At 39.4% G+C, this 12,875-nt stretch overlaps 1 protein-coding gene across 1 annotated transcript in view; it reads left to right on the forward strand.

Moving 5' to 3' along the window:
- Positions 1 to 387: 387 nt before the first annotated feature.
- The window catches only part of COL4A5 (collagen type IV alpha 5 chain), a 61,363-nt gene continuing 48,875 nt past the window's right edge, over positions 388 to 12,875 (forward strand). The window contains exons 1-3 of the mRNA XM_074147524.1: positions 388 to 405; positions 2,982 to 3,041; positions 12,483 to 12,572. Coding sequence (XP_074003625.1) covers positions 388 to 405; positions 2,982 to 3,041; positions 12,483 to 12,572 — 168 coding nt within the window. The remainder of the gene's footprint in view (positions 406 to 2,981; positions 3,042 to 12,482; positions 12,573 to 12,875) is intronic.

The following is a 12,875-nucleotide window of genomic DNA, read 5'->3' on the forward strand; positions in this document are numbered from 1 at the left end:
TTCCAAAACTTTACACAGGAAGATTTAGACTCAAAAGCTATTTCTTAATGCTATGGTATTGGGAACAACGCACTTTATCTTTCAGCATCATATCTGCCATCATTTATTGCCAGCGCATGCAGGAAAAGTGCTCCTTTGTCAGCTTTTTCAAAATTAGCAAAAGTAGGTCCCTGATTCTGAACAAGCTGACTTAAAGATCACTTCTCTCCCTGCTCCCTTCTCTCCCAAAGGTGAGTGGCAGGGTGTATGGGGAAGTGCTGGGACTTGAGAGAAAAAGGCTTCACGGGAGGGCTGTCTTTTCTTGCTGTTGGGCTGTCCTCTTGCTGCTGAGGAAGGTGTCGCAAAGATGGAGCCAGGCTCCTCTCATCCTGTGTAGGGTAAGAGGCAATGGATACAAGTTGCAAGGTAGGGAATTCTGGCGAGATTTTTTTTTGGGGGGGGGAAGCTTCCCCATGAAGGCAATCAGACACCAGATCAAGGGCCTAGAGATGCTGTGGGATCTGCACTGCTGTAGCTAGTCAACATGCAACTGGACAAGGGCCTGTGCCATCTGCCCTAAGTTGCCCTGCTTTGGGTGATTCCTTCCATACCAAATTATTCCGTGATTCCATTTTATTAATTGGATCTCTTTTTTGTAGTGTTCGTGCTGACAGGATCACGGTTGAAGATGTGTTAGCACTAACAGTGTAGCTTTCTGCGGTCTTACTGTAGAGATACAGTAGCAAAGGGTAGCGAGTGTCACTGTCTAAAAACTCACCTTCACAAAATTGTGTATATTTAACTTGTTTTGTGAAGGGGCAATGTAACCTCAAACCATCTTTTTCTTCTTCAGCTTCCTTTTTTCCCTGTTTGCCCCAACAGTTCTCTTGTACCTGAAAACTCAGGGAACTTCTGTTAGAAACATTCTTTGGAAGCTGTGAGGAAGACTAGATGAGTCTCTTCTGTTTCCTAACCTAAATAAATTCTCCTTATGCTGTGTAGGATCTTGGTAATGCTTTCCATGTGTGTTGTTTTAGCCTATGTGAGTTTTAGCACTGCACAGCTTCTCATAGTTTTTAATGAGTACTTATTTACTCTATTTTTCCTCCCCCTGCCTCTTGGAGGCAGCAAAGGCTTTGATGTAATGCTCTCTGGTATCCTTGCATTAAGAAACCAGCGCCACTGCACAGTGAGCGGGGTAACTTGCTATTTCTTTGTATTAGGTTTGTACTGTGAGGCAAGGGAATATTGCATGTAACTAAGGTTAATCCCTTTTAAATGAAGCTTTGTTAACATGATTAAGCCTAAAACTGGTTCACAAGGAACTTGTTTTTTTTGAAATCAACTTTTAAAAGTGAAAAGGATCTGATGCCAAATTGACAGGATAACTTGGATTGAAGGGGACCATCAGAAGGGCATCTAGCCAAACACCTGGCTCCAAACAAGGTCAGCCATGAGGTCAGACCAGGTTACTCAGGGCTTTGTCCAGTCTGACCTTTGAAAACCTAGACTGGCTAGTAAGGTTTAATTTCACTGTAGGAAATAGCTCAAACTCCTACTAACTAAGAATTTTGAATTTTCATATACATCTAATCAAAAAACTGATTACGAAAACCAAATGGAAGATTTGGAGAGATGCTCTAGTCATGTTATGTAGCCCTGCTGCTCTACTTAAAACTCGAAAGCTCTGCCTTTTTCTACAAGGTGCTGTAGTTGATCCTGGGTTTGTGTAGCTCCAGATGAATTAAGCTACTTCTGTGTTTTCAGTCTGATGCTTGGTAGTGTTTAGGCTAAGAGCCAGGGCATTCCTAATGCCAGGTAGGTGATGGGTCATGTCTCTAAATGCTTCTGTGATAATGAAGACTAGAACTCAAGTGTGGGTGTGCTTTAGATCTGACACACCAACTGGTCTCCTGCTTGATTGAAACTTTGGACATAACATTCTCTGTAAATTACTTGGTGGTGGGAAGACCCCAAATACTCAGCTTTTCAAACTTTTGAAGTATATGCTGTATTTTTTTTAATACAATGGCACACCTGTTCTCAGAACAAGTTAAACCCTAAAGTATTTCAGGTAGTGTATCTTCTAATGTGGGTCATGGTTTTTAACTCTAAAGAGGTTTGAAAATTGATGACCAAATGTATTATGTAAAGACATTCAACAAAAAAATTTCATGTATTGTAGAAATCTCACTTCTGTGAACACATCTGCTCATCTCCAAAATCAACATGGACCTCTAATGAGTACCCCATGTTGGGGTAGGGGAGAAAGAGTATAAAGGAAGCAAATGTGGTATGGAAAGGTTACCTAACTTGGATCTTTGCAAATCAAGCTCCCATATCTCCCTCTGGACCCCTTAATATCTGGTGGTTGCTCCCCTTATACTAGGACTGTTGTAGCTGATTTCTCATGATTTGTAATGAAATGTGAATGCAGCTAGATAAAATCTAGGTTTTTTTAAAAAAAAAACTTTTCTTGATAACCAAGCTGTGGAGGGAAGAATTAATTGTGTAGTAAGTATTTTTCCAATAACTATCACAAATATGCTCATAAGCTTCAGGCTTGGTTAAACTCTTGTGCAAAACCTGACATCTACTGGTGGGAACCATAATTGGACTCTTGTCAGTATGGAGGCATGTGCTGAAGAGCCTGTTTTATTGAAGTTCTGGCTCCTTTGGTCATAGGTGTTGGATTGTACCTTGCCCTAGAGTAAATTGTGTTTAAGCATAAGTTTAAAAGCCTAAAATTTCCAGGGAAACTGTAATATACTTACTTACAAGCATAGCTATTAGTAAAGGTGACTGAACTTTCAGTTAACTATCTACTTTGTAAAGGTGTACTTTACAACATGTAATCATCAATCTACTTTGAACGCATGTATAATGGCTAGATGACAAACTTTGTAGGCTTACATTTTAGACTAACTTTCGTAATAGTGTTGATGACTTCATATGGTCTTATGCTGATTAAAAACATCTCACTTTTTCTTATGTCTTTAAAGGCTTGCCATGGATGTACATCTTTATCCAAATGTGATTGCAGTGGAGTAAAAGGTGAAAAGGTAAGTCTCTCTTCATTTTTTTTTTTTTTTTCCTTTTTCTAGTGGCAGGCCAACATAAAAGCCACTGAGCCATATGCCAGTTTCAGATAACTGAAGCTTATGGTTGATAGCTTCTATTTTTTGCTCATGTCTTATTTTCTTTGACCGTAGTGTGGGCATGCACCAAAGAGCGTAGCTGGTATAACGACTTCAGGTATTGAGTGAGACTAACTGGTCCATCTGATGGTGTACAGAATTTCATATAATTATTTTCTCAAGAATGGGGGATGATGGCACAAATTTCTCCAGCTACATGAGAGTAAAAAACAGAAAAGACAAATTCCAGTAAAATAGAAATAAATCCTATTTACTGACAAGGCCTGCCTACACTAACTACTTAATGTGGACAAGCTAAGGTGTGGATTGTACTATAATGGCTATGCTAGTAATGCTTTAGTGGGAATTTAAAACCAGAGTGACTGTGGGTTGCTTTCCCACTTTCTTTGCGTTGCCTGCTTGTAAGTAGTTGACACTCACTGATGTGTTCTGAACTTGCACAGTTTCTTACCTCATAGCTTATATAGCTGTATACTGGGATGATTGCTGTTGCTATCTAGATGCTCAGCTGTGCTGTGGAAGCGACACAATTCGGATACAGCTTTCCCAACATGCATACCTGCCATCCAAGTAAGCAGCTTGTTAATGGCCAAACATACATTTGTGGATCAAGTAGAATAAAAACCATCCCCAACCAACAAAACAACCCTGTGTGGTTTATTCAGTGCAATGGGCTGCCCTGCCAGTGTCCTGAGGCCAAGAGATGTATATTGACATCTCAGAGCTTTCCGGCTTCCATGCAGCCTTGACTTCCAGTCTCACTGCCTGAGCTTAGTATATTCATGCAGTAATTTGTGTGTTTTATCACCATTATTTCTTACTGTTCTGCAACTTTTTCCTCGGGGAAACAGCAGGTGCCCAGCATTTCTTTTAGTTACAATGCAAGGTACACACAGTACAGCTCAGCACTTCCCTGAATCGAGCCTTTTCTCAAGCGTGGGAGCCTATTTACCATGTAAGTAAATGGTGGTTACATAGTTCTCATGTAACTGCTGTTGTCACAGGAATGAATGTGATGTGATCACTGCAAGGGGGAGAGACTGCCAGAAACACTTCCACTCTTACTCTTGTAAATGATTTGCTTGAGATACGATGGAGTCTTCTTAAAGATGTGAACCGATAAGAGTTTGATAAGCCTGTCTTATCAAACCACTTACCCTATCTTAGCAAGGTTCTAGAAGGGCTACAGTGCTCTGATTTTTCTGATACATTTCAAAGGTGATTTTTGACATTCTGTAAACATGTGCAACCTCAAATGAACAAAAGTAATGCAAAATAATCAGTCACTGCATTGGCATTATAATGTGCTGGTGTAGAATTTTACCATTGGCTGAGGTTAAACAAGGCAGATGTCCAAAATTCAGAGTAATTCTTGATGCCACAGCTGCCACCCAGATAGATAAAGTCATTCCTTGGCGTTTACTTGCTTTTAGTTAATCAAGTATATTTCCAATTTGCCTACCTAGTTAAGAACAGTATCCCCTTGATAGCAAGCTTTCTGAATTAGCTTTGGTTAGCCAAAACAGGAACCTGGTTGATGTGTTCCTACAGGATCTTCAAATGCAGGTGGCTAAACTGTATGTGTCCTAACACCAGTCACAGGACTATTTCAGGTTTAGTTTGAAGGCACTTATGCATTGGGTTTACATTCCCAATACAATTGTAGCAGGTACAACTTTGGAGAGCCCTTCTGTAATTCTCAGTTGGTCTTTTTCTGGACTAGGCACAGCTATTTTGTGAATTCAGTGAGCAAATGGGTATTGTCTAGGTTTTCCTTATCCACACTAGCCAGAAGTAAATGTTCTGGCTTTCTAAGTAAAATCAAGTAATTATTTTCTCCCACTGATTCAGCTTTCTCTTTATATTACTGTTACACATGCAGGGACCATGACCCACTCAATACATTAGAGTCCTTCAGTGGCACTTAACGAAACTGAGATTCTTTACCAGAGAGAGGTGACTATCTTGGGATTGTTCGTTTGGATTCAGGGGGAGCTTTTTGTCCGGATATAGTCAACCGGAGCATATGAGCCTCGATCAAGCTCTCAAGTGTCATTATGTATGGTGGGTTTTATTTCTGTGCCTGCAGAGTGTCCTAGCCAATTGTTAAGGAGAACTGCACAGGAGAAATTCTTCTACATTTAGTTTCCAACCTCTGTTGGCTTTTTCTGGAGTGGACTATAGCAAATCCTGTGCAGAAGAGTGAGAAGATTGATAACGTTTTGTGAAAAGGAAGCGGGGAAGGAAAAAAGCCCCCAGTAAAACAAGCATAAAATCAGGCCAAATATTTATATATGGTTCTGCATCTTTCTGGAAAATTCTCAGAGGGGGGAGAATTGATCAAAGTGTAATCTTTTAATAAAATAAAAAAAAAACCCCACACTTTTTTGTATGTCTGAGTCCTCTTAGGGAATGGCGGTGTGTGTCTGAGACTCCCACTTATTAAACTGATAGATCCAAGGCAAGCTTCCATCCTTAGAATGGAAGATTCACTTTTGAAATCTGGGAACTGATTAATTTTCCACCTAAATCAAGGCAAACACAGCATAATCCTGAGGCATGCCAGAGGGGTTTTTTTTGGTTTTGTGGGTTGGTTTTTTTGGTTTTGTGGGTTGGTTTTTTTGGTTTTGTGGGTTGGTTTTTTTGGTTTTGTGGGTTGGTTTTTTTGGTTTTGTGGGTTGGTTTTTTTGGTTTTTTTTGTGGGTTGCAGACCATCATGTACACTTTACGTAAAGGAATAATGAAAAGCAAAGCTCATATTTCTTAAGCATGGTGTGCTGCTCGTGGAACTGGTTTGTTTGATCATGTGTGCATGCACCCCATTATGTTAGTTGCCCTATAATTACAAAACCCTCAGTATTTGATGCATTGATGGATTCAGCAGTTCAGCTCTGGGGAACCACAAGAGTTCTCTGCCACTGACATATAATGCTTTCTCTTATCAATTCTTCTGTTTGGTTTTTTTCAGTCTTAAACTTTTTCTAGATTATTGTACTATAAGACACCGAGAGCTATCTTAAGATCATTAGGTTGGTCCATCACAGTTTACCACTTAGACATTTGATGTAAGTTTCCAAACCTGATGCTATCTCCAACCCAGCTTTCTTGCAAATATTATCTTTGTTCCAGTTGAGTGTAAACTGCTGCTACAAACACAAGTTTCAGGCTTTTGCTTGGCATTTGGGGTTTCTGCTTCTTTCTCCAGTGACTTCTGAAACAGGAGTCAAACTCTATAGCTCCTTGTCTAACTGGTGTATGAAAAGCATTAGACAAGGAGCTGTTTTAAATAATCTCCCCTCTCTGATTCTCCCATTGAGAGTACGACAATCTAATTGTAGAAGTACTGGAAGTCGGGCATACGGAACCTGATTCTGTACTGGGAAGACAGGAGAAGCCTTGTCAAATGCACTGAGCTGAGCCCCACTCTTCTGTTCCCATGTGTTTCGCTTCTGGCCCACAACCAGCTTCCACAGCCAAGTCACTGTCTGCTTTCATTAAGTCAACTAAGAAATGCTGTTTTGTTCAGCTTAGCAGGGCCTAATGTGTTCCCTTTGTGACACTAAAGTAACCTTCTTCCTAAGCATCCTAGCATTCCCTTTGGGATATCCAAATTTTAACAGGTCAGGTTTAATAGCCCATAGTACAATAACTGATGAAAATGGGTGCACTAAAGTTTTCTTCCTCCTCTCAGGCCCCCCTTAATAAACTTCAATATAAAATGGATAGTGCAGAATTCAAACATGTCTAAAATGGTATAATGAAGAAAAGAGAGGAATTTACTGGAGAAGTCAGTAAAAATTGACTGCAGCTGAGAGCCAGTTTGCTCTTAACTCAGGAAGCTGCTCAGTAGTGAACTGGATCTGGTAAGAGTATTAAAACTGAAGTAAATTATTAAGATGCTACATACAGGTGCTTATAGAAATTGCTCTCAGTTCTCAACTGGAAGAGAAGTATATAATTGCTTTTCACTTAAGGAACTAGATGATGATTGGGTTTTAAATAAATATTGCATGGAACTTTTGAGATTCACCTGCTTTAATGCTTAAAAGCTAGTTCATGAGTAAAAGCTAGCTAAAGAAATAAACACAATAGACACTGCACATGTAGCAATTTTGAAGACAAGCCAGTAAGACTTGTAGATTATTGGGCTGGTTTTACCTCAGCTGAAAACAAGATCTGAAGATGCTGATAAGATCAGCCCTACAGAGGCTGGGGAGGAGGAAGGGGGTGGTACTGAACCTCAGTTGCTCCAGCTGATGAAGACTGAGAGCCAAGGGCTGCAGCAAGCAAGCTGCATGTATCTCAGTCACTAAGAGGGCATGTACACCAAGAGTACTGTGGTTTTGCTTTAAAATGGTAGTATGTGGTGCTGCTGAAATAGGCTTTCACACCTTCCCCTAGCTTAAGTATTTTTGTTTCTCCTCTGGGGCTTGTTCAGAGCTGTCAGTGAAGTGATCTCACTGAAAACAAATTTCTTTGTAAACTAAGTTAGTTTTTAGCCTGATCAGTTCCTTCACGCAAGTTATGCTGCACTATTTGTGTAGCTGTGATGGAAACGTGTGGCTTAAGGTGGGAGGGACCATGTTTTTCAGAGCACCCAGGGTGCAGTTCCCTCTCAAAATAACTGCTGCTACATTACGCTATTTTCAATAAGCAGGGCTATTGGGTTCTACCCATTCAAATTAAGTTAAATTTATTAAGAAGCTGTTCTTTACTCATTAAATATGGTTAGTCCATGGCCTTTTAAAGCAGAACTTCAGAAGGTGCTGAGTTTACTGAGTTTGTTCATCACACTGCAAGGGGTGCAACTCCAGTGACTCAATTGGGTTTCAAGTTCCCAATATATGATCTCATACAAGATTGGTGCCTGGGATTCTGGCACGAATAGCTTGTAATATCTGAGCTCTGAAGGCATTTCAGATACTTTGCCTTTATATGCAGATACAAGAAATTAATACCCTTTACAACGGAAGCGTATCATATTAATGGACTGTTTGGATGTATATTCTTGGAGGTGTGAGTCTCAGAAGAAAATTTATCAGTATATGTCCTCAAGATCCCCATTTCTCTCTATTGTGGTAAAATTTAGTACAGATATCACTCAAGCTCAGCTTTTCTTGTCACTGTTGAATACAAATCGCTAAGAAATTTGTGCATTTTTATTTTTGTTAATTTAATTTGTTAAAAATTTGTGCATTTTAATCACTTTGTCAACAATAATTGTATGATTAGTGTCTGTGCTTCATAGACGTTGGCCTTAACTGCACTAATATGGCTTTGTATTCTGAAAGATTTACAACCCTAGCAAATGACCACTGACCATTAAATCTTGACTGTTTCATCTTTCAAAAGAAGTCAGAGAAGATATTCTGAATAAATTTGTTTTTTGAAGAACACAGGTCATGTCAGAGGAGATTTCTTCATTGCATTAAACTATATCTTTAACACTACTGTTTGGCTGTTTGGTGTGTTTGTTTTGAATGAGGTCTTGATTAGATACTATAGTTCTAATTCTGTTAAGTTAGTCTTTTTCAAGTTAATGAAGGATTTATGTTGACTAGTATTAGAATCCGAGGCAGCTGTTATTTTCACCCTATTGTTTAGAAAGGGAGAGAATAATATGACTGGCTGTTGCATCACTTCTTTCATGCTGTACATCTTTTAATGTTACTATAGACATTTGTATGTGAATCTAGTTTTAAGTAGCCACCCATAGTTAACTCTGTTTAGAGACTCTGATGTTCACTGTTTTCATAGCAAGGGCAGGAAGCAAATACGTGCCTCTAGTGCCAAATATTACAGACAGGCTCTTACATGTATTTAGGCATCAACACGGGCTGTCCAACTACTGCTTTCCTGAATATATTTTTGCTTCTTTTTATTTTAAACTCTCTTTTTTTTTTTCACAAGTATACCACATCTGTATAAACATATATCATGGTTTCTCTCCCCATAATTTCTATTTATAAATATTTATGTTGCAGGAAAAAAAATCTAGAGATGTAAATTACTTGTGTATGCTTTAGAACTGCATCTATCCCTGATTTCTTAAATATTTGTGAACTATTATTAGAGTATGTGGAACTACGCCATATTTTTCTGTGTCTGTTTCATTGAGTATATCTTGCTGCAGCTTAGAGCATAATTCTAGTGTGTTTCCCAAGTATTTTTTTTTCTTCCTATCCCCTCAGCACAGCAGTCATGTTCAAGTTTATAAGCTGACAGTTTTGCCACATCTGTGTAGCTGCTGGAGGGCAAGTGCGTTGCCAGCTACTCTGGATTTATCACTATATGAGATCAGAATCTGACTCCTCGCCCATGCCCAAAGGAAATGATGGTTTATACCTGATGCACCTTTATTCTGCTATGGAAACAATCCTGTACTTTCAGGACTGGAAGATGAGATTGAGTTGAACTAAACTTTTCCTATTTATGTTTCTCTTTAGGTAGGGGCTTCTTTCTTTCTCCAACAAAAAAATAGTTATTATAGTGCACTTCTTTCTGTAATTAGTTTGATACAGTTCCCTTGTGAAGTGTCTGGTGTAATCCCGCAGCTCTCCCCAGGCACGGCCCTTCAAATCCTCTGTTCGCTTTTGGGGGTAATTTGCTGGTAAACTCCACAGGAGTTGCTCTCGTAACAGTTTCCTCATGCAAGGCCCTCATTGTTGCTGCTCACTTTCAAAGTGGGCTTAGAAAAATACTCATTTCATAGTTTCAATAGTGCAGTTTACTAGCAGCATCTGTTGCCCCCTGTATTTCTCTGGCTTAACTGTTTGGCTTCATATGTTTCACTTTAAAGGCCTTGGCTTCCCAGTTGTGTGACTGCTTGGAGTGAAGACCTCAGAGTAGTTATATTTTAGAGAACAGTTCTTCAGCCTTAGATGACACGCAAGGCCAACCCTCTGCTAAAAGTCTGTTCTAGTAACCATTTGCAGATGTTACTTTCTCTAACAAATATGTGAAGAAGTGTGACCAAGCTAAGGTTAGTAGGCATTGTGTAGCCTAGCTAGTACCTGACATATCTGACATCCTTCTTGTACGCAGGTGTGTTTCCTTAGTGTGTAAGCACAGTTCTTGCCAGAGCTTGCTTCAAAGTCTGGGTCTGTCTAATGTTTTCCTTATTGGGCACTCCCAAATTCCTCATTCTCTCCCCTTCAGGGACACACTAACCCTTTCATATCCTCGCCTGAGATAATAACACTTCTCTGGTCTTTCTTTTCTGATGAGGTAGCACACCAGACAGATAGCTCTGTGCGAAACTACAGTGTGTGTAAAAAGACAGTCTGGACCCTGGCTGTCAAACTTAAGCTAGCCTCAATTTACGATACAATTTCAGCATTTCCACAGGGGAGGAAAAAAAGGATGTCTATCCTGTATAAGAGTGCAATATGTGACCTACAGTAAAAGAGGAGTATGTTTACATTTTCATTGATAGGAAACCAACTTTTGCAGACCAGTTAATGAGCTGTTCATTCCCATCCAAGGAATCCTTCTGAGTCTCACTGTATAGGTAGGACTAAGTACAGCTTAGTTATTTCCTCTGCAAGGTTGCAGCTCTTGCTTGCACACAGCCTTTAATCTCTCACCCAAAAGGTTTTCCTTCTGTGTTTCCAAGGAAGCAGTATAGCAAGTACTGGAAAAGATGGCAGGAAGAGAAGCCCTGTTACTTTCTCTGAAATTTTTTCTGAGATTTCAGCAGCTTGTAAATGTTTTGAATGCAACTTCTAAACTCCTGCACCCCTCAGTGGACTACAGAGTACCTATCTAAGCACCACAGTGAGAAAATTAGGATTTAAGAATGAGACTTAACACTGCTGTCCGGCTCAGCATACAGCTGCTTACGGCAAATACAGGGGAGACAAGCAATGCCTTAATATTGCCTTTTGCATATTGCGCTCAAGGCTGCAGTTAGATGCTTCTGTTTGCTTGCAATCCCAGTCTTCAGGTCTCTGCTGCTGTCTTCTTGAAGATGGAAGATAGCTGGTTTGGTTCTTTCACCTGACTGAGGAGAGCCAGGCAGGACCTCCCGAGTTCCTAGAGAGTGCCATAGCTGGTAGACTGCCAGATAATAGATGCAGGAGCTGCTACTCCCTGTTCTTGCTGAAGTGGTGCAAGAAAATAAAAATTCAGGCATAATTGCTTTAAAGAGAATATGCAAAAGCCTGCAGAACTATAAACTAGTGATTAAGCTGCTTGTTAGGATGGAACGTTTATTTGGCAGCTCCTGTCGTTGGCATGAAAAATAATTAGGGTAAACAAACAGAGGGTTTTTTGCAGGTAGGAACCAAACCTACCAAGCAAACCTATCTGTAGAGCAATAACAAATAATGCTGAACAACTGCCTGTTTCATAACTGATTGTATATACTGGTTGATGAAACAAAGCTGTAGGAAATATCTGTTTATGCGGTTAAAAAGTGTACCATAATATATATATATGCACAAAAGAGTATTAATTCTGCTATTTCCTAACTTTTCTGTACTGATTGAAACCTTAATATTTACTGATTTTTGTAAATCTGTGACATGCAAGGAATAAAAGTAAATATTTTATGAATTTGCAGCTATGCATATTCTGAAACTGCAGGTAAGTGATACTGTTAACTTACACTAACAAGTTAGAGAGCGATGTATGATGGTATATGGTATTCGTTACACTACTGGTGGGCTCTCATGGCTAATCATTGCATACGTATTTAGCAAAATACGGTTGCTGCTTGAGATCTTACAGTTTTAGCAGGAGGTGACAGATAAAAAGAATAAGAAACCTTATTTCTTTACTGTCTTGTGTCTGTCTCAGTTTATTTTGTAAGCGCTTTGGGTTGGAACCCTGTTTATGTTCTCTATTTGTACAGTATTAAGCCTATGGATGGCCAGGATCTTAGTTGGTTTTGTATTACAAGTAACAATCTTGCAACTGTGAAATAATAAATGGCAGTTATGGTATAGCAGCAATCTACACCCTTCTGAGGGTTTTTATAGGTATTTCAGCAGAGGTGAGTTTTTGGGAGAGACTTAGTAATTAATAAAACAAATTTTTATTGGAAGAGGAGAGAGTTCTATGTATTTAATCAGCACAGGTGAAATGGATGGTTGAATTATCTTGGTAAATAAGTGATTTAAATACTGGATAAACATCCTATGAAACCTAAGTGATGCAATTAAAGGCAATGCATGTTCAGCAATTTCTGTAGCTAAGCACGTGAGATGTTTAATGACAGTGTTAGTTTGTCTGTATGATGATTTCCTACAGAAAACTAGAAAGATAATGTGTTTTCTGAATTTTTCTATCATAACTTGTGCTTTTGTCATGTTACACTTCCACCACCACCTATTCTTTTTGTAGGGTGAAAGGGGATTCCCAGGCTTGGAAGGACAGCCAGGTTTGCCTGGATTTCCAGGACCGGAAGGACCACCTGGTCCAAGAGGCTCAAAGGTAAATCCCAATTCATTTGAATAGTACAAAAACACTAGGTAATGTTACCTTGCTTGTAGTGCTGATCCTAAATCAATCCAGAACTCTTGATTATCATTGGTTTAATAGTCAAAATCTTCAGATGCTGGGATATGACATAGGTTTTTTGTTTGGTTGGTTTTCAATAGTCAACCAGAGGAAGAAGATTGCTCTAAGTTTCCTGTTCTTCACCTACACACGTGCTTGCAAACACTACATGCACGCTTGTATCCTTTCACCAGGTACTGCAGATTAGGGTCAAAGAACAGGTTTGGCAAGATGCTG

The sequence above is a fragment of the Numenius arquata genome, chromosome 5 (genome assembly GCF_964106895.1).
Source record: "Numenius arquata chromosome 5, bNumArq3.hap1.1, whole genome shotgun sequence".
Classification (NCBI taxonomy): domain Eukaryota; kingdom Metazoa; phylum Chordata; class Aves; order Charadriiformes; family Scolopacidae; genus Numenius; species Numenius arquata.